Source organism: Centropristis striata, chromosome 5 (assembly GCF_030273125.1).
Source record: "Centropristis striata isolate RG_2023a ecotype Rhode Island chromosome 5, C.striata_1.0, whole genome shotgun sequence".
Classification (NCBI taxonomy): Eukaryota; Metazoa; Chordata; class Actinopteri; order Perciformes; family Serranidae; genus Centropristis; species Centropristis striata.
The window spans coordinates 6,016,842-6,037,741 of NC_081521.1; the positions used below are offsets into that span (position 1 = coordinate 6,016,842).

Here is a 20,900-nt window from a genome sequence, read left to right on the forward strand (position 1 = left end):
TATGTCCTTATAATCTTCACAGACATAACTTAGACTGGCTTCATGAGAATCACCCAATTAGGGGATATAGTATAGAATGCAGTAATTTTAGCACAAATACCAGTATGTCCTCATTCTCGTCAGGAAACTTGAGTTTGAGGTTTCCTGCAGCCACAAGTACAGCTTTCACAGCCCTCATGCCGTAATCATAATGAAACTGGGAGGAGAGCTGCTCTGAACAGAGTCTGTACGTCATCACAATCTTCACTGACAGTGGTTTGGCATTGAGGAAGCCATACGAGTACAGAGAGATCTCTGCTATCAGTGCATAGTTAGGTACCATCATGGCCACTGTTCGAAACAACACCTGCACAGAGCAATGAAAGAAGAATTCAGTAGAGTCTTAGTAGCAATGTTGGGCAGTCACACACTTGTTATTATGTTGCATTATCCTGAAGTGGTGTAAAAGCACCAATAGATTCATTACAGTGAATAATCTAATGAAGATGAATATTCAATTATTAACCCTCTGGAGTAAAGTTCTGGCTGCAAACTCCATGAGGCCAGTTTCAGTTTGATGATGATATACCAAGTAAAACTGGAGACAAGGTCAAATATATTGTGTATAAAATTATAGAACTGGATGGAACCCTCTTATATGTTATATTTGCAAAATGACAAAAAAAGACACAAAATGACTCAAAGAAAGACACAAAATGACCAAAAAAGACACAAAATAACCAAAAAAGACACAAAATGAGAAGACAGAATGACCAAAACACAGAGGACACAAAAAGACACAAAATGACCAAAAAAAGACACAAAATAACTAAAAAAGACACAACAACAGACACAAAATGACCAATAAAAGACACAAAATAACTAAAAAAGACACAACAACAGACACAAAATGACCAAAAAAGACACACAAAAAAAGACACAAACGACCAAAAAACACAAATGACTTACAAAGACACGGAAAGACATGAAAAGGATTAAAAAATGTACAAAATAGCCCAAGACCATAGAGTTACAGACCTTGAGGTTGTCTGGGAGTTCTGAGCGTCCAGCATAGCCAGGGTTCATCGTTATGGACACAAAGCAGTTGGGATTGAGTTTGAGCATGGTCCCTTCAAAGTCAAAGTACTCCAACTTCAGCTCGACGGCCCTCTGGATACAGAGGACCTGCTGGGCCACTACAGACAGCACCTCCAGCTCAATACGGTTGAACTCATCAAAGCAGGCCCATGCACCAGAAGAAGCCAGACCTTTAAAAAACTAAAAGAGATGACATCAAAAGATTTGTTTGCATTATAACCTTGGAATTAGAATAAAGAATATAGAAAATCCTGTTGCAGTTACTTTGCCCATAGCGAGGTAATCCAGTCCGTCGGAACAGTTGAAGACCACACACTGCACAGCTAGAGCTTTGGCGAGATCTTTGGTGGTTTCTGTCTTTCCTGTTCCAGCTGGACCCTCAGGCGCACCACCCAAATGCAGGTAGAAAGCCCCAATCTAAAACAGAAGAAGAGCTTTGGAGTTGAATGTTAAAATATCTGATCACTCAGCATTATTCAAATTAAAAAGTATTCATGTTTAAAGCAACTACAAGGACTTTTTAACTGGTTATTAAAAGCTCTCAATTTAATTCTGATGCCTCTATATGACTTACATAAGCAAATGAAAACATTATTCAGTGATATTCTCAATAGCTTTAAATGATTCCTTGACCCAGAAAACGTAGATTTTTACACTAAAATTGACCTTCTAAGTGGCTTAGAAGATATTTTGGTTCTCATAGACTTTATATGGCTGCCATCTCCGATCCATAATCTTGATGAAGTGGCTCCTACCAAAAATTGAAACTTATGGTGATAGAGAGCATGTCGAAAAATGTTTGGTGCTTTTGTCGGACATGTCCCCTTTATTTATCTAAGCCACCTGACTATATGAAATACATTGCGTGACATGGTTCAGTCCATGGAAGTAAAGGTCACGGTGGTTGACATTACAGTAACACTGAGCTATATCTTTCTGTTGGCTTATTATTATTATTATGAAGCCTTTACAAGGGAATGTTGATAACTTCTCAACATAATTACAATTGTCAAGCAAACAAATCAGTTAGTTGTCAGTGCACGTGTAACCTAGGTGTTTAAACAGTGAAAAAATAAAGTTTACGCCATCCTCACCTTGCAGTTGTTAATCTTACCTAGCCATAAATAGATGCATTACCTAATCACTATGAATCCTGCAAACAGCTGTGATATTAAAAATAAGTTGTGTCTTACTCTGTTAATACATACACACATTCTAAACAGATCAAGACCAGGCAGTGGTGTTCAACACCAACAAGCATTTTTGTCCACTGCAGTCATCAAAACCAACACAAAAAAAGTTAATTGTAGTTGCTTTTAAGTGGGGCTATTTGTCTGATATGTTACCAGTGTTCTGTAGCATCTGTCTGTCAGTGGAGTGATAACCAGACGAGGTGAGTTCCCCAGGTACTCATAGGCATACTTTACATCACAGTTGATTATGCGAACACGAACATTGTCATTGCTCCAGTAGTAACGAAGCTGGGCAAGCCATTGAAAGTCAGTGTCATTTGATACACCTGTAAAAAAAAAAACAGACACATACTATTTTGTTTTTCAAGTATGTCTTCTTTGTGCTATTTCTGAACTGAGGCAAAGCTCTGTTACAGTCAGCTGCACTCTGAGCCGTCACGTACCTTTCTCAATAAGCTCCATGACCACATCCCTGGCATGGACATCAATAGTGACCAGTGCTCCCAGAGTGGTTCGTGTTTGTTTGGGAAGCTTCCCTCTCACCAGCCCCACAATGTCATTCAGCTGACTCTGGAGTTGCTGATAGTAGTTGTTTAAACCCTACAGAGAATAAAAACCCCAGTTACTATTTTAGTGTTTTCCCGAGATGATACTTGGTGGTGTCATAATCATCAGGAGAAAAATTCAGGTCAGTTGGTCAGGAGTAGGGATGCACGATATTGGATTTTTTTGCAGATATGCGATATGCCGATTTTTTTACAACTCATTTAGCCGATTACCGATTCCGATATTTTTTTCCCGCAGAACTAATACCCACAATCAGGGCAAATTTGGCCAATTTCCCAATTGATATAATAAGTAAACATAATCTGTGTTCACTGGGAATATGTGAAAAGTGCAACTGTACAGCATTTAAACCCAAATTGAATAAAACTACATGTACCTTACAGACTGCTGCTTAAATTCAAATTTAACTTAAAACAGGAGCCCAATATGTGACGACTCAATCTGCACTGTGCAAACAAAATCACAAAAAGGACAAAAAATATAAGCAGCTTCAGTCCCTAATCAGAACATAAATAAACAGGTGGGCTCAGATTACACTGCACAATTCTATGAGCTACAAACAAGGTGCAACAGAGAGGTGATGTGGACCCCATTATTTAATCATTTTATTATATTGGCGGATATTGGCGTGTTGGCTGATGTCCGATAGTTCATTTTCAAACCAATATCGGCCGATACCGATAATGCGCCGATAATATCGTGCATCCCTAGTGAGGAGTAAGACGCATCACTGCTTTGTACCTCTACATTATGTAAAATCATTAATGTGTCTACTATGAGAGTAGATTTATAATATATATTATATTCCTTATTTTTTTAAATCAGAAATTATTGCATTAATAAGGTGTAATTAATAGTATACCAACAGCTAAAAGAAGGTAACATTGTCAGTGAAAAGGGTGTAAAAGCCTACATCAGCTCCTGCTCTGATGGCTTCATGAACCTCCAAGGTCCAAAATATCTGGGAGGTGCAGAGCACGACCTGCCCGGGCCACTCCTTCACCCACTGGCTCCGTGCAGTCTCAGCATAGGCCTGTCAGTACAACCACACTTACTAACTCACATTCAGGCATAACAGGAACCTCAGATGCAGAATACGATCCATTTAATACGCAATATCATGGTATTATAGGTTAACAAATCACAGTACTGTATGTTATTTAGGAAATGTAACAGTGATCTTACCACTCTGGACCGGGCTACGACATCTCTGACACTGCGAAGCATCACATCCTCGACCTGCACCAGCCACTTCTCCACAGCTCCTTTGGCTTCAGATGTGGAGATGTTCTGGATTAGCTGAACACGCTCGCCCTCACTGCTATACATGGCCTGGGTGAGAAAAATACACACATTTAATAACAGTTCATCATATAAAGACTAATGCACCCCAAATCTTGGAGACAGGTTTATGGAAGGAAAGAAGAGAAAATTACAAAAAGTTTATTCAGGCTTCGTACACTTTTTTAGTGGTCAAGTTCAAGCACTTTTCAAGGACTTTCAAGGTCCATTTTCAAGCTTTTCCAGTAATGATTGTAAATGGCATGTTTTAGATGAGTACTTAGATACTAAAAGGGGTAATTTCACTTACCTATACCACCAGCAATGGTATTAAACGTTTAACAACTAAAAGTTGTTTGCTAATCTCATAAAACATACTGGTATGGGAATCTAGGGGCTAGGAGCAAAAGTTAGCTCACAAAAATCATCAACTGGCAGCTGGTGGAACTAAACACGACCCAAACTAGGAGGAAAGACCCACAAATAGGCCTTCATAATACTTCAGGAGCCCTCACATCCACTAGGAATTAGAAAAACTCCCTTCAGTAAGAAGATTTTTATTTTTTTTTTTTTTTTTATTTAACCTTTATTTAACCAGGAAAGTCTTATTGAGATTAACAATCTCTTTTACAAAAGAGTCCTGGCCAAGACAGGCAGCAGCACAGTTAGTTACAGACAATCATTTAAAAACAACAGAGAACATAAAAATAGAGTCACAGTCAGAACATCATCAAACAAAGCATGTACAGACAGAAGAGCCAGCTTCAACATCATGAAGTAAGGATTTAAACATGTTTAGAGAAACCAGCTCCTTCAGTTTTAGCGCATTTTGCAGCTGGTTCCATGAAAAAGGAGCAGCATAACTAAATGCCCTTTTCCCCAGTTCAGAACGGACTCTAGGCACAGTCAGTAAAAACAAGTCCTCAGAGCGGAGCTGATACTTTCCTGTGCTTTTCTGAATTACATACTTCTGCAGGTATGTAGGAAGAACACCGAGGATGGTTTTATAAATAAGGATATGCCAATGATGGAGTCTGCGGGTGGACAGGGCAGACCATCCAACACGAGCATACAAAGTGCAGTGGTGCGTGAGGGTTTTAAAATTAGTAACAAATCTCAGTGCTCCATGGTAGACCGTGTCCAAAGATTGTAGGCATTTTGAAGATGCATTCATATATAAAACATCACCATAATCCAACACAGACAAAAAGGTTGCAGCAACAAGTCTTTTTTTAGCTTCAAAAGAAAAACAAGATTTGTTTCTAAAGTAAAAACCTAATTTTATCTTTAGTTTTTTCAAAAGCTGCTGGATATGAGGTTTAAAAGAGAGAGCATCATCAATTATAATTCCCAGATATTTATATTGAGACACAGATTCAATGACAGAGCCCTGCAAAGTGGTGATAGGAAGGAGGTCCGAGGGCTTTGATTTAGCTTTTGTGAACAGCATGAGCTTTGTCTTTTCAGCATTTAAAACAAGTTTTAAATCACACAGGTTACGTTGCACAGTGTTAAAAGCAATTTGGAGCTGACTGAGAGCCTGATTTGGGGTAGTCGCAGAGCAATATATCACAGTGTCATCGGCATAAAAGTGAAAATTTGTGTTTGGGGCTTTACAATCCAGACAATTTATGTAAATAGTAAATAATAAAGGTCCTAGAACCGATCCCTGTGGCACACCCTTGGATACATTAAGGAAGCTAGAAGTAATACCTTCTGCTCGCACACACTGAGATCTATCTGATAGATAGTTTTTAAACCAACCGACAGCTTGATCAGACAAACCGATGCTGCAGAGTCTTTCTAATAATAAGGCATGATCCACAGTATCGAAAGCCTTTGATAGGTCAATAAAAAGGGCTGCACAATGGTGCTTGTGGTCTAAAAATTCAATAAAATCATTTACCACTTTTAAAGCAGCTGTTGATGTACTATATTGTTTCCTAAAACCAGATTGAAATTCAGATAAAATACTGTTTGTTGATAAAAACTCCTTCAGTTGTTGGCTTACAATGGATTCCAATATCTTATTCAGAACAGACAGTTTGGAAATGGGCCTATAGTTGTTTAGCACAGTGGGGTCCCCCCCTTTTAACAGTGGGAGAACAAAGGCAGACTTCCAAATAAGGGGAATTTCGTTTGTCTCCAGGGATAAATTAAAAAGATAAGTTAAAGGTGGTGCAATAAAATCAGCAGCTAACTTTAGAAAGTAGGGTTCAAGATGGTCTGGACCTGCTGATTTTTTTGTGTCTAAACATTTCAGAGCCTTATGCACCTCTGAGTGTGTAACAGCGCCAAAAGTAAAAGCTTGTCCCTCAAAAAGACAACTACAAACAGAGCAAGCAGAGGAGCCTTGAGCTGTGTTTTGAGAGTTAAAAAGTGAACCAGCTGCAATAAAATGCTCATTAAAACAGCAAAGCATGTCAGCCTTTTCATAAATTTGGGTAGAGTCTTTGACAATGCATGGAGGTAGCTCAATACCATTTTTATTTCCAGTTATTGATTTAATGGTTTTCCAGAATTTCAACGGATTGTTTAGGTTATTAGAAGTTTCAGTGAGGAAATGATCAGCTTTGGCTTTTCTAGTTGCTACTGTGCTTGCATTTCGCAGCTGCCTGAAGAGCAACCAGTCTGATCCAAGACCAGTACTCCTGGCCTTAGACCATGCCACATTGCGCTCATGGAGTAAACTGGATAACTCTGGCGTGAACCATGCATTATCCCTGCCCTTTATTCTGTACTTCCTAAAAGGAGCGTGCTTGTTAACAATTTCAATAAAACCATCATAAAAGAATTTCCAGGCATTTTCAACATCAGAAATGACATTAATTTTCTCCCAGTCAAATAGAAACAGGTCATGAAAAAATGCTTGCTCCACAAAATGCTTCCTGTCCCGCTTTATGATGACACGCGGTTTAGTTTTTGGAACTTTTGTGTTTCTTACAGTTGCAATGACACAGTGGTCACTGATGTCATTGGCAAAAACAGAAGCAGCAGAATATTTATGAGGAACATTGGTTAAAATAAGATCAATTAAAGAGGATTTTTCCGGACATTTCATATTAGGTCTAGTAGGGCTGTCAACAATCTGAAATAAATTAAACGAATCACAAAAAGCTTTAAAATCGTCTGATGCTGGTAGCAGCCAGTTCCAGTTTAGGTCACCAATAAGGACAATTTCATTGAACTTCAACCCAGATAAAAGTTCCATTAACGATGGTAAGGTGCAGCTGATAGCTGAAGGTGGCCTATAGCAGCCGACGACAGTGATGTGGAGAGTTTTTGAGATTTCCATGTCAAGAGCCAGAAGTTCAAATTGCTTACTCACTGATGTAGAGAAACGGATGTTCACATGAAACTTAGATTTGACATAGATTGCAACCCCTCCACCCTTTTTGGGTCTGTCAGTCCTATACACATTATAGCCGTCAATGTTGATATCCTTGTTTGAAACTGCTTTGTTTAGCCAAGTTTCAGATATGACAATGACATCAGCATCAGTTGTATGAGCCCAGATACGAATCATATCCATCTTTGCAATCATACTGCGCACATTTAAATGGATGAAACCAAGTCCAGACCTTGTTTTAAATTCAGCAGGGGTGTTACAAATAACAGCAGACTCAGTAGAGCCTGGGCCTGGGTTAGGTTGAACATTCCCTGAAATCAGCAGCAACAGAACAATTACACACCTATAATCAGACCTTATAGATTTGTGTAAAGGATCCTTTTTAATCTTTACAAATATAAAAAAGTCACGAAGGCAACTTGAAGGAATAGTAAAGTTGTCTTGTAAAGCCATCAGGCTGACCAAACGGGTCAGGTCCATAGATGCAGGGGGCAGAAGAGTCATAGGTGACAAACTGCCCAGTGGACTGCCAGCAGCGCATGTCCCCCGGCATGGTAAAACCGGAGTAGAATTTACTGGACGGGAGTTTTTGGTCCCGTGGGGGTTTTCCCCGGTGCCGCTCCAAATTAATAGGAAAAAGGCAGCCACGAGCAGCGACATTGTATGTTGAGATCCCAAAAACACGAGGAGAAAAGCAGCCAAAACTATTTCGCCTCAATACGACCGACGCCACACATTAGTGCAGGGAGAGTCCTCAGGAATCCGTTCCGTGGTTTCCCGACCACCCGATCAACTGAGGGCAAAACGTGTCGTGTCGTCAGATGTAAACAGGAAATCAATCCGGTACATCGCTCCAAACAAAGTTAATAAACTGGACCAGCGGGGATCCCAAACACAGCCGAAGCCAGCCCCGGACAGCAGCAAAAAGCAGCAGGACATGCACTGCCCTTTAGATAGGTCAACGGCGTGTCCTCTCAGCTCCGCGAGGCGACAGGCTCCGATAGTCCAAGGAGAGGTGATCCAGGTCGTCCCGAGATAACGTGGAAGTAAGCGACTACTTCACTTTTAAAAAAGTCATGAATGGAAACATGTTTGAATGATAATGTTCGCAGATGACTTACATAAAAAACATTCAGTCACTCAATCATATTAGTAAAACAAACAGACACAGTCAGAGACAAAAGGAGACGTGTGCTGCCATCTTGGACTTGGTATTAGGGACCCTGATAGATACAGGGTAGAGCAACAAGAAACATCTCAGAAACAAGAAGACACAGGTGGAGCGGTCTTCATTTCAGATTATAGGCTATAGGCTATTCAGTTTATATATTTTTTCCATTGAAAATGCGGTTATCTATAGTCAGATTGCAAGAGAAATACAGTAAGAATTTCAAGCATTTACAAGCACTTAATCCAAAGTCCAAGCACTTTTCAAACCTTGAAATTCAACATTAAAATTCAAGCATTTTCAAAGATTTCAAGCACCCGTATGAACCCTGTTTATTGCAAGTAAAAGACGTTTTCTCGTCTTTTGCCTGTGAATAAAAATGTATAAACCATGGTGTGTAATGTAACAATAACATGTGCGACTGCCTTGCCTGGATATCCAGATTGGGTAGGAAGTCCAGTTTGGAAATACCCTCAAAGCATTTCTTTAGATGGGGCTGCACTCGCAGTGGGTCCTTGGTCTCAGACAGAATCTCCAGCATTTCATCATTGGACAAGAAGAAGAACCTGGCAGCAGCAGTGGTAGTGAGTCTGATATCTAATCTGATATAAATCTGTGATATTAACAAACAATTGGATAAAAGAAACACTGCTAAATCGCATTTGTTTACCGTGGAAAAAAGAGACGTTTCTTCTCCAGATAGGCATTCAGTCCTTTCATGATGCTGTCCAGGAGGTTGTTAGAATCTTGCAGTTTCTCTAGCAAACCAGGCAGCGAGGTTGCTGGCAGAATCTACAATTACAAATCATCAGTTAGCACAAGCAGTTCATCTTTCAGATTTTCCACCATAAACTTTTTCGATGACTACCTTAGGGTCTTTAACACAGTGCCTCATGACTTCTTTCCAGTTTTTGTCAACAGTTTGGAAAAGTCGTCCCTCTTCTGGAATCTGCTGCATGATGTCCTGAGAAGAGAAGATGGGCTCCAGATAAAGCCACTGGGCCTGCACCTTCAGCCATTCATCTATGGTCTCCTGGATACGAAGCAGACGTCCCTCCCATACCTGGGGTCACAGAACAAACGGTTTAATCTGACAGTAAAACTCCCATGGAGCATGCAGTCATTATCTTTAGGTCAGGGGTCTCAAACTCAAATTACCTAGGGGCCACTGGAGGCAGTATCAAAATGACCAAAAAAAGACACAAAATGACCAAAAAAGACAAAATTACAAAAAAAAAACACAAAATGACCAAAAAAGACACAAAATGACCAAAAAAAGACACAAAATGACCAAAAAAGACACAAAATTACAAAAAAACCCACAAAATGACCAAAAAAGACACAAAATGACTAAAAAAACATGAAATTACTTAAAGACGAAACAAAATGACCAAAAAAGGACACAGAATTACCAAAAAAGACACAAAATTACTAAAAAAAGACAAAATTACCAAAAAAGAAACTCAATTACCAAAAAAGACATAACATTATTTAAAAAAGACACAAAATTATTAAAAAAGACACAGAATTACCAAAAAAGACACCAAATTATTTTTAAAAAGACACAAAATTATTAACAAAAGACAAAAAATTACCAAAAAAAGTAAATAAAGGGACCTTCCACACACAACACGGTAAAGTGCCATTCATATAAAACTCACATTAAACTTTCATATCAAAGTGAGGGCCACAAAATATCGTCACAAGGGCCGCAACTGGCCCACGGGCCGTGAGTTTGAGACCCATGCTTTAGGTGAATAAACTCTCTAAAATTTTAAGCTCACCTTGATCTCACTTTCAAAAGGTTTTATGAAAGGTGACCCCCTCATAGTCTGAGTCTTCACAATCTGGTCATCTAGCATTGTCTGAATCTCATCCAAGGCGGTCAGGATGGACACTCCGGTCTCTCTATAAGGTTGATGGTGGAAAGAAATACCATCCCAAATATGTACCATGGTTTGCATAGCCTTCTCCAGGGAAAACTCCTGTAGAGACACATTGTGAGGGAATATAACATTCAGCTTGTCAATTTAGATTTCATTCAGCTATGTGGAAAAACACACACAAGATTCCAGGATTTCTCACTTTACTGGCAGCAGCGCTGATAGACTCAAAATCTTCCAGGTAAGGAGCCAGGTTTTGTTTGAGAACTTTGCGTAGTGTAGTACCAGAGTTAGGAGTGAGGTCATAGCTCACTATCTCAGACATCTGCTCCCAGTGACGAGCTCTGATGCCTGGATTACACAAGATGGAAACTACAGGGATATGGTCCTGTTGATACAAACACAGTCCACATTAGGGTTGTCACGATACTAAAATTTTCATCACGATACCGATACTCAGGAAAATATTCGATACTCGATACCATTTTCAATACCACAAGGATAAAAACAAAGATCCCAAAATTATTAACAAGAAAAATGCAATTGTAAAAATGTACATAACCACAGGTTAAATATTTATCATAAAAAACAGTGCAAAAAGAAACTGCAACTATGATGACAAGCTTCAGGTCTGAGGTAGTGCAAAAAATAAATAAATACAATAAACAATAACAATTAGAACAATATTTTGAGGTTCTATGCTGTGCACAACATTAGGCAAGCTTGATAAGTCGACTTTTCTCTGCTTCATTCTGGGACTTCAAGAGAGAAAATAACACTTTTCAGTCACCAACATTTATGTAAACTTATTAATTCTATGCTTATGTATACTGACGCTGTGTCAATAAACGTAATATGGGCATACTACGTGCCTGATTTATTTATTTACGTTGTTTATAATCATTAACGTGACGTCAGCCTTTAATTGCTAGCTGCGGCTAATGGCTAATAATAACACGGCCAACATTAATGCGAGCCACCGGCCACAATAACATCAGTAATAGGTCAGTTTGAAACGAAAGGTCGGGGGGGATATCGTATCCGGATACAACGTTTTAGTATCGATACTTTTTTGAGTATCGATACGAAGTCTATACTCATGAATAAGCAGCTCTTAAATAACATCAATATCAGTACCTTGAACCCTTTGATTTGCTCCATTACAGTGGAGCACAAAAGTACTGTGGGGCTCTCCTGCTTCCCCCCTCGCGGAGTTGTTTTCCCACTAATCTTCTCCATCTCTTGCTCAGCCTTATTCTGCTTCTGTTGGAAAAACTTGAGCATCTTGAAGATCTCCCTGAAGAACTCATCAACTTTTACTTCCATGCTCTCTCCATCTAGTTCCTGGAAGGAACCATCCATCCATCTATTCACAAAGAAAATAAAAAGTTATTGGGGAAAATGTTTTATTTAATTACAGCAGCACATCAAACTGAAATCAAACCTGTTCTCTGTGCGCTGCCATTTGAGCACAAATCCAAACAGCTTCTGATAAGGTTCAATACTGTCTTTGATGACCTCAACTTCTGGGTAAGATGTTAGCTCCCAGTTGTAAAAAGCTTCTTCTTTGTTAATGAAGACGATCGCCTCCTCAGCCTCCTGGAGAAGTTTCTGAACTGTTCTGACATCCGTGATATACTGCCCAAAAAGTGATAACAAGACAGTTAATTTGACATTGGATATAATTTGATTGTGAGAAAATCAAACTAAAATTAGATTTTATAATGCTTTTGTACAGTTCTGATCCCCACTTGCATTTTACTGACAGTGACTGAGTAGTTTAAAGGCATATTTTAACATTACTATAGAGTTATTTCAGGTTCAAGTTTGTTTGAAGGAATTGTTACACATCTTGTGATATGCACTGATTCACTTTCTTATAGAGGGTTAAAAGAGAAGATTTATCATTTATTCGATTTATGATTTATAAGTTTTATCTTAACCCATTGAAGCCTGGAAAGCGGATAGTAGTATTTGCGTTTTGTAGTATTTGTATATGCTCTCAAATACTTTTTGAATTTCATTTCTATCTGCTACAGAGGCTGAAAAATCGATTATTTAGTAGAAGCGTTGACACTTCTGTTGAATTTCCAGAAAAACTTCAGGTTTTAGGGGCTTATTTTAAAATCGCCCAGAGGTTTTACAGGCGTTTCAGGCGTCAATGGGTTAAAGTTCGAATGTCACTGTACCTGCTGCATCATATCCAGCTCAGAGCAATGTGGGAACTCCTCTATCCTACGTCCCAACTTTTCCAGCTGTACCATTAATTTTTCTCTTTTAGCAAGCAGCTCCTGCTCCCCTTTCTGCTTGGCCTTTTGCATCACCTGGAAAATGACATAGCCGTCCAGAAAGATGTTATCCTTAAACAAACAACTATGATATACAGCTGTATTGTTGTCGTCAAACAGAAGAGCATTACCTCTTCACTGAGATCAAAGGCTTTGAGGATTTCCTGCGGCCAGAGAAAGACGGTCCTATTTAGCTCCAGATCTTCTGGCTCAACGGTGTGGACATCCAGGAGGTAAATCAGTCTACAGTACACTTCCTGTCAGAACACAATGTGGCAGTAAATGCTGTTAGAATGTACAGTACAGGCCAAAAGTTTGGACACACACCTTCTCATTCAATGCGTTTTCTTTATTTTCATGACTATTTACATTGTAGATTCTCACTGAAGGCATCAAAACTATGAATGAACACATATGGAATTATGTACTTAACAAAAAAGTGTGAAATAACTGAAAACATGTCTTGTATTTTAGATTCCTCAAAGTAACCACCCTTTGCTTACTAGAATATAAGACATGTTTTCAGTTATTTCACACTTTTTTGTTAAGTACATAATTCCACATGTGTTCATTAATAGTTTTGATGAATCTACAATGTCAATAGTCATGAAAATAAAGGAAATGCATTGAATGAGAAGGTGTCTCCAAACTTTTGGCCTGTACTGTATATAAAAGAGTTTAAGAGACAACAGATAGAACCAATCATCAGGTTATTCACCTTTATTTTTTCATGAAGTTCTGCAAGACCCTTTGTCTTAGTGAACTCAATGTGTTCAATGATCTGTGTCATGTCCTCTGTACTCTGTGGTACTTTCAGAGCCTTCTCTCTGATGCTTTCAAATTCAGAGCAGATCCTTTGCACAGACACAAAAAGGATTATAAGAAAAATCATTTGAGTATTTGAAACACATTGGCAGAAAGATATTTGTTAAAGAATGTAACAAGAAGTGACTCACTGTAGATTTTTCTCATGGTGGCTGGCGATCAGTTTCTTCAGAAGTATTTCAGCATAGTTTCTGGCTTTGTTGGCCAGCCCTTGTTTCAGCTCTTCACAGTCCAGATGGACCATCGAGAAGTGGGCTTTTGCTGGGAGGCTGTTAATCTCCTTTGACAGAACACGAAACTCCTCCACTTGCTTTAGAAAGCAGAGACATTACACATTGACAGTCATCAGCAAAACTGATGTGAAAGTAAGAATAGGTCTGTAGCAGCGGTTCCCAAACTTTTTTAGCCACGCACCCAATCTATGTCCCAACCGGGTTGACACACCCCCAATCCCCCACACCTTCAGGCTCAGGATCAGAGGAGGAAAGCAGATAAGTTGGGGAAAATGTTATAATATTTTGAGCTGCGTTGAACAAAAAATGCAGCAAGTTTAAGGCCCCGTTTACACGAGGACGCTTGCGGGTAAAAACGACAAAATATTTTATCGGAAGTGCCTTTTGTTTAGACGGTGACGGCGTTTTTGGGGCTTAAAGACGCAAAAATCTGAAACCACCTTCCAAAGTGGAAAAGTTAAATACGCTCCGCCGTAGCGTGTCCGTCTACACTGCCAAGATGCAAAACTCTGCTCAGATCTGCTCACGTCACGTATGTGTTTACGTCACATACATGCTCCAGTACAGGAAAATAAACAAACGTGGGATTATTTCCATGCGTCGGGACCTTCAAGCTGCTCTGGCAGCTCTAATAAACTTACAGGAGTCTTTCCACCAAATGTACAGGATATGTAGAGATAGTATTACTGAACAGAGAAGGATCTGGAATTACCTCTATCACATTTTGGATGCAGCAATTCGTCGGAGGCGAGCCAGACGGCTGTGAACGACACCTGGGAGATCTAGTGATGGTGGAGAACTTTGTGGAAGGAGTAGCTGATGAAAATGTGTGGCGTGAAAACTTCTGCATGCCCAGAGATGCTCTTATCGCTTTAAGTGATGCCGCCTGGCTGCATACAATCGAATTTCACACACTTTTGCGTCACCATATGCACGCAGATTTCCTCCCGAAAATGCACGTCTAAACAAGGAATAAAAAGTGAAGACGCGACGCCACTTTTGCGTCTTCTGTTCAGACCGTCCTCGTGTGAACGGGGCCTAAATGAGTACAACACCGTCATCATAACACAGGTTGGAAAAAATGATTAATCAATTAATATTACAGTTTTTGATTTTACATTTTACAAAGGAAATGTTTATTTACACGTCTTTATTGTGTGGGGGAAAAATGTAATTGTGTAATTATTAGACCGCCATTACAATTTCATCTCGCGCACCCCCTATCGGCAGCCCGTGCACCCCTGGGGGTCCGCGCACCACACTTTGGGAATCCCTGGTCTATAGCATATGATGCAAAAATAAAACTTTATTACTTGTTACCTTGATATAGTCATTAAAAGAGTGCTCCTCTTCAATGAACGTCTCCACTCTAGCCTGTGCAGATCCATTGACCAGCCAGTCATAGTTGTCAACTGCAAAATAAAGCAGAGAAATAATGGATAAATATAATTAAAATAAATGGGGTGATGATCGGAAATCATTGAATTATAGAACATCACCATAGGTCTGGAAATGTTTGTCAGGTTCCTCTAGATGCTGGTGCACAGCGGTTTTCACAGTGATCTGAGCCCATGCATGGATGTGATCAGCTACTTTGGCATCCACAAACGTAGATACGGCTTGTGCCAGCCAGGACTGGACTGTCTGTACTTTCTGTTGATCAATTCACACATATCAATATCAGCGTCAAAATCAAGTTTTAAATGAAAAATGTGCTGTGAAGTGGCCAATTCCCTTTAACCCATAAGAACCCAGACCCAGTTATCCTTAAAGGATGTGTTCTATAAGTGGACCACATAGAACACATTTCTGATGTTTTTAAAAAACAATAATACCCCTAAATGTCAAATATTTTTGATGTGACATATATACGTTACAATGGGGGTTTATGGTATTTATGTTTATGATATTTTTTTATTTTAAGATTGAAAAAAAATAGACACATTTTCTGCATACAGAGACACAAATTTGCCTTTTTCTTTTGCATCTCCACAACACATATCAAAATTGTGACTTTAATTTGTTCAGGAAATGTGGTCAGAACAAGTTAAATGCAACACAGCACACCCTAAAACGGATTAGAATTGTTAAATGGGTTTAAACTTAGCCTAGTAACAAAAAATAAGCTTTTTAAAATTAGCTTCTTTTACATTTCTGTTTCCAGTCACACAGTTTACGTCACTTAGGGATTTAATGAGTTAAGGTGAAGCATAAAGCTAAATATGGGAGATTCTAGAAGATTAAAAGTGGTTGATACATGGGTGTCACCATGGGTTCTTATGGGTTAAATGGATATTGCACATAACCTTACCTGCAGGGTGTTAGTGATGGCATTAAGGATCTCAAAAACAGCAGCTTCCAGATCTTGTAAGGTGGGGTATATTTCCATCTTTTCATCATCAAATGTCAAGGCCATACGAAAGAGGGGCAAGTGGTGTTGATTGCTTGGATCAAACAATTTGACAAACTCCTCTACACTTGTCTGAAGTAGGGATTTCAACTGTAAATAACAGCAATAAATGTCCATGAGCACACCAAAAATATACTGTGCATTCCAGAATAGAATTTTTATTTGAAACATCAATGGGTTTAGAATGGGTTTAAGCATTTGTGGAAAGTGATAAGATTATATCTTATAATCTTCCTTGACCGATTAAATTATGCATTATTAAAAGCATAAACACTGACAAGTTTCAACATTCGAGGTATCTTTTAGTGGTCTTTTTATTTGTCTTTAACAACTGCTTGCTATAAATACAACCTTGGAGAGTATAACATAACTGATACAACCAAGTACTGTTTTTCATTCAGTTTTGGGTGAAACAGCTTTAATTTAAATACTGTGAAAGTGTTCATTCTGACTCTTTGCAAATCCACATCAAGCCCAAAATCAAGCGAGCATTGTCTCACCTGATTGGAGATTAGGGTGGATGCACAATCATAGAAGGAGTCCAGTTTCTCTTCTTTAACTCCCTCCAATGTTTTTGCACTTGTTAATAAGTGGATGACTTTGGGAAACCAGGTATTCATGATACGATCTTCTGTCCTCTTACACTCCACAGCCATTTTGTTCTGTAAACTCTTACAGTCCACAGGTCCTGAAGCCCTAAAAAAACAAAATTAAACCAAAAAGAAACTTTCAAATTTTCATGTTAGAAATCAAAAGTTATGTGCTTTTTTTAGTAGCACCATGTTGAATTCATGGTGTATTTCCATACCTGCATCCTGAAAGATCAACCAGGACCAGGGGAGAAAATGTTGTGTGGCCAATATCCAAGACAGTTTGCATTACTGGATGAAGAATGTGCAAATTTCTTTCAATCGTCTTGCATCTTCTGACAAATTTATCATGCCAGGGTTGGGAGAAATCAAAAATTCTGCAAAATGTATTCCACAAAAGGACATTAAAAACATACAAACTATTATTTGGTTACTCTGGATAAACCACTTGTGTAAACTGGACACTCACTTTGGTTGCATAGCGGTCTGTTTGTCGGGTTCTTCTGTCTCTGGATTCCTTAGTACTGTGTCCACTAAAGGGAGTGAATGTGGCATAATAAGACATGGTTCAGCTGTAATCTACATGTTCTCTGCAAACACAGACGCACACACACAAATAATTTGCAATACCTGTGTGCTTGACAATCACATTGTGGTAGTCATTGCTGACTTCCTTACAGAGCTCCTGTAGTAGTTTATTTGTCTCGTGGCCCTCTTTAAGTTTAGGCGAGACTCTGGCCACAATGGAGTCCAACCATTCTTGCTGGATTGGAGCAATCGGGCGGTTCTCTACACACCGCTTCAGGAACGTGTAGTTCATCTGTAAATGAGGCCAAGATAAAAAAAAGAGAGGCATGACATACATATGGGTATAGTCTCTTCACAGGTCACATTTAATACAAAAGAAAAAACACCTTACCCTATTCTTCCGCTCCATACTAAGCATCTGTAAAGGAAGTATAGAAATTTACAACATTATAAATGTGCAATAATTGAATATAAATTTGCATTCAAATCTGTGCATAGGTAGATATTTGCCATACAGAAGGTGGAAACTGTGGCTCGAGTGACTGGCTGCACACTGCTCCCCTCTCTTTGCTCCGCCTGTAAGCCTCCATTGCTCTAGACACCCTGTAATAATTCAGTCAAGAAACCGTCACTCCTTTTTCTCGACACAAACTTGGCTATCAGTCAGATTTTTCTTCTTCTTTCTTTAATGAAATACTAGTTTAGTATAAAGCTGCCAGGAACCCAAAATACAAACAAAAGACACAGGTTTCTATGGAAATGTACCAATTTGTTTTACTATTTATAAACACAAAATAAGCATAAAAGTCACAAATAATAAAACTATAAAACATTCTTTTTGCATGTAAATTAAAAAATAGTTATTCAATGTAGAAAGGAAAATTCAAATTTTAAAAATGGTCTAGAAACATAAATGTCACACTGTGTGAAAGCCCCTGTGATTGCACTTTTAACTAGCTTTCTCAACTTGTCTACATATCGTCACACTGTTAAAATAATCGCCTAAGTCAATTTTTGTCAATACATGCTTTTTTTTTAACATTCCTTTGTGACTTAAGCAAGATATGGTCACACTTTATTTTGAAGGTGTCTACATAAGAGTGACATGAGCGTGTCATAAACATGACATGGGATATGTCATGAACATTAATGACAGTTTGAAGTAACATCAATGCTCATGATACTTGTCATGTCATGTTTCTGACAGGCTTGTGTCACTCTTATGTAGACACCTTCAAAATAAAGTGTTACCATATTTTGCTTGAGCCACAAAAAGCCATTTATTTCTCTTAAGTTACATAATTTACAAACAGTGTTATTACTATGCCAATAACCATCCTTTGTTACATCCTTTTTGAGTGAAATGATCAATACATGTCATATGTTACACTTTTGGTGAAGTTTTTTGTGTTTCCTGCAAAACTTTAGTTAGGCTAATGGCTAGTTGAGTTAGGCGATTATTTTAACAGGGTGGGTGACAATATGATATATAAATAAAGTTATTAGTGTAAAAAAAAACATGCGAAATAGATGGACTCTAGGGGGTTAACTGCTTCAGTTAGATACTGGGATCATTCTCTTATAGTTGTGCCTAAGTCAATTTTTGTCAATACATGCTTTTTTTGAACATTCCTTTGTGACTTAAGCAAGATATGGTCACACTTTATTTTGAAGGTGTCTATATAAGAGTGACATGAGCGTGTCATAAACATGACATTGGATGTGTCATGAACATTAATGACACTTTGAAGTAACATCAATGCTCATGATACTTGTCATGTCATGTTTCTGACAGGCTTGTGTCACTCACTCACTTATGTAGACACCTTCAAAATAAAGTGTTACCATATTTTGCTTAAGCCACAAAAGCATGTTCAAAAAATTGCCTAAGTCATTTATTTCTCTTAAGTTACATAATTTACACAGTGTTATTACTATGCCAATAGCCATCCTTTGTTACATCCTTTTTGAGTGAAATGATCAATAAATGTCATATGTTACACTTTTGGTGAAGTTTTTTGTGTTTCCTGCAAAACTTTAGTTAGGCTAATGGCTAGTTGAGTTAGGCGATTATTTTAACAGGGTGGGTGACGATATGATATATAAATAAAGTTATTAGTGTAAAAAAAAACATGCGAAATAGATGGACTCTAGAGGGTTAACTGCCTCAGTTAGATACTGGGATCATTCTCTTATAGTTGTGCCTAAGTCAATTTTTGTCAATACATGCTTTTTTTGAACATTCCTTTGTGACTTAAGCAAGATATGGTCACACTTTATTTTGAAGGTGTCTACATAAGAGTGACATGAGCGTGTCATAAACATGACATGGGATGTGTCATGAACATTAATGACACTTTGAAGTAACATCAATGCTCATGATACTTGTCATGTCATGTTTCTGACAGGCTTGTGTCAGTCTTATGTAGACACCTTCAAAATAAAGTGTTACCATATTTTGCTTAAGCCACAAAAGCATGTTCAAAAAATTGCCTAAGTCATTTATTTCTCTTAAGTTACATAATTTACAATTACTATGCCAATAACCATCCTTTGTTACATCCTTTTTGAGTGAAATGATCAATAAATGTCATATGTTAATATGAAGTTTTTTGTGTTTCCTGCAAAACTTTAGTTAGGCTAATGGCTAGTTGAGTTAGGCGATTATTTTAACAGGGTGGGTGACGATATGATATATAAATAAAGTTATTATAAAAGTGTAAAAAAAAACATGCGAAATAGATAGACTCTAGAGCAGGGGTCTCAAACTCAAATTACCTGGGGGCCGGTGGAGGCATCATAATGACCAAAGAAGACACAAATTACTAAAAAAAGACACAAAATGACACAAAAAAGACACAAAATGACCAAAAACTACACAAAATTACTAAAAAAGACACAAAATTATTACAAAAAGACACAAAATTACCAAAAAAGACAGAAGATTACCAAAAAAAGACAGAAAATTACCAAAAAAAGGAATTAAAGGGACCTTCCACACACAACACGGTAAAGTGCCATTCATATAAAACTCACATTAAACTTTCATATCAAGGTGGGGGCCACAAAATATCGTCACAAGGGCCGCAATTGGCCCGCGGGCCGCTAGTTTGAGACCCATGCTCTAGAGGGTTAACTGCCTCAGTTAGATACTGGGATCATTCTCTTATAGTTGTGGCTATCATTGACATACTGACAAAGAGCTGCCACAACTGAGCTAAAGACATACAATATCATGTGGAGTCTCTCTTGTTGTACTTTACTCCTCCTGTGCCTCAGTAGTTTCTTGTGAACCGTTATCTTCTCCGTTATCTTCTCCTTTGCTGCAGCGCTCCGTCCAACCTCAACATGGTCCTGCGTGCCTTCAATCGGGGGCAGAACTGGAAACTGTGACATGACCTTCACTGCTGTGGACTTTAAGACCTCGGGGGACGATGCCATCGCTGGCAACAAGCCACTAAAAAGAAACAAACGCAAAAATAACTTTAAGCTTCGTTACAGCTGTTGT

General features: G+C 38.5%; 1 protein-coding gene across 1 annotated transcript in view; it reads right to left on the minus strand.

The window, feature by feature from the left end:
- Positions 1–20,900, minus strand: part of dnah12 (dynein, axonemal, heavy chain 12) — a 46,494-nt gene that overhangs the window by 25,293 nt on the left and 301 nt on the right. The window contains exons 2-29 of the mRNA XM_059333111.1: positions 20,622–20,849; positions 17,908–17,995; positions 17,784–17,810; positions 17,495–17,684; positions 17,334–17,397; positions 17,083–17,241; positions 16,775–16,970; positions 16,176–16,364; positions 15,364–15,517; positions 15,185–15,276; positions 13,763–13,941; positions 13,525–13,660; positions 12,938–13,063; positions 12,708–12,842; positions 11,963–12,156; positions 11,656–11,884; positions 10,721–10,906; positions 10,420–10,620; positions 9,504–9,698; positions 9,306–9,427; positions 9,066–9,201; positions 4,023–4,169; positions 3,751–3,870; positions 2,714–2,870; positions 2,424–2,596; positions 1,342–1,494; positions 1,018–1,257; positions 101–346 (exon numbers count right to left, since the gene is read on the minus strand). Of these exons, the coding sequence (XP_059189094.1) occupies positions 101–346; positions 1,018–1,257; positions 1,342–1,494; positions 2,424–2,596; positions 2,714–2,870; positions 3,751–3,870; positions 4,023–4,169; positions 9,066–9,201; positions 9,306–9,427; positions 9,504–9,698; positions 10,420–10,620; positions 10,721–10,906; positions 11,656–11,884; positions 11,963–12,156; positions 12,708–12,842; positions 12,938–13,063; positions 13,525–13,660; positions 13,763–13,941; positions 15,185–15,276; positions 15,364–15,517; positions 16,176–16,364; positions 16,775–16,970; positions 17,083–17,241; positions 17,334–17,397; positions 17,495–17,684; positions 17,784–17,810; positions 17,908–17,995; positions 20,622–20,833 (4,446 nt within the window). The 5' untranslated portion in view covers positions 20,834–20,849. The remainder of the gene's footprint in view (positions 1–100; positions 347–1,017; positions 1,258–1,341; positions 1,495–2,423; positions 2,597–2,713; positions 2,871–3,750; positions 3,871–4,022; positions 4,170–9,065; positions 9,202–9,305; positions 9,428–9,503; positions 9,699–10,419; positions 10,621–10,720; positions 10,907–11,655; positions 11,885–11,962; positions 12,157–12,707; positions 12,843–12,937; positions 13,064–13,524; positions 13,661–13,762; positions 13,942–15,184; positions 15,277–15,363; positions 15,518–16,175; positions 16,365–16,774; positions 16,971–17,082; positions 17,242–17,333; positions 17,398–17,494; positions 17,685–17,783; positions 17,811–17,907; positions 17,996–20,621; positions 20,850–20,900) is intronic.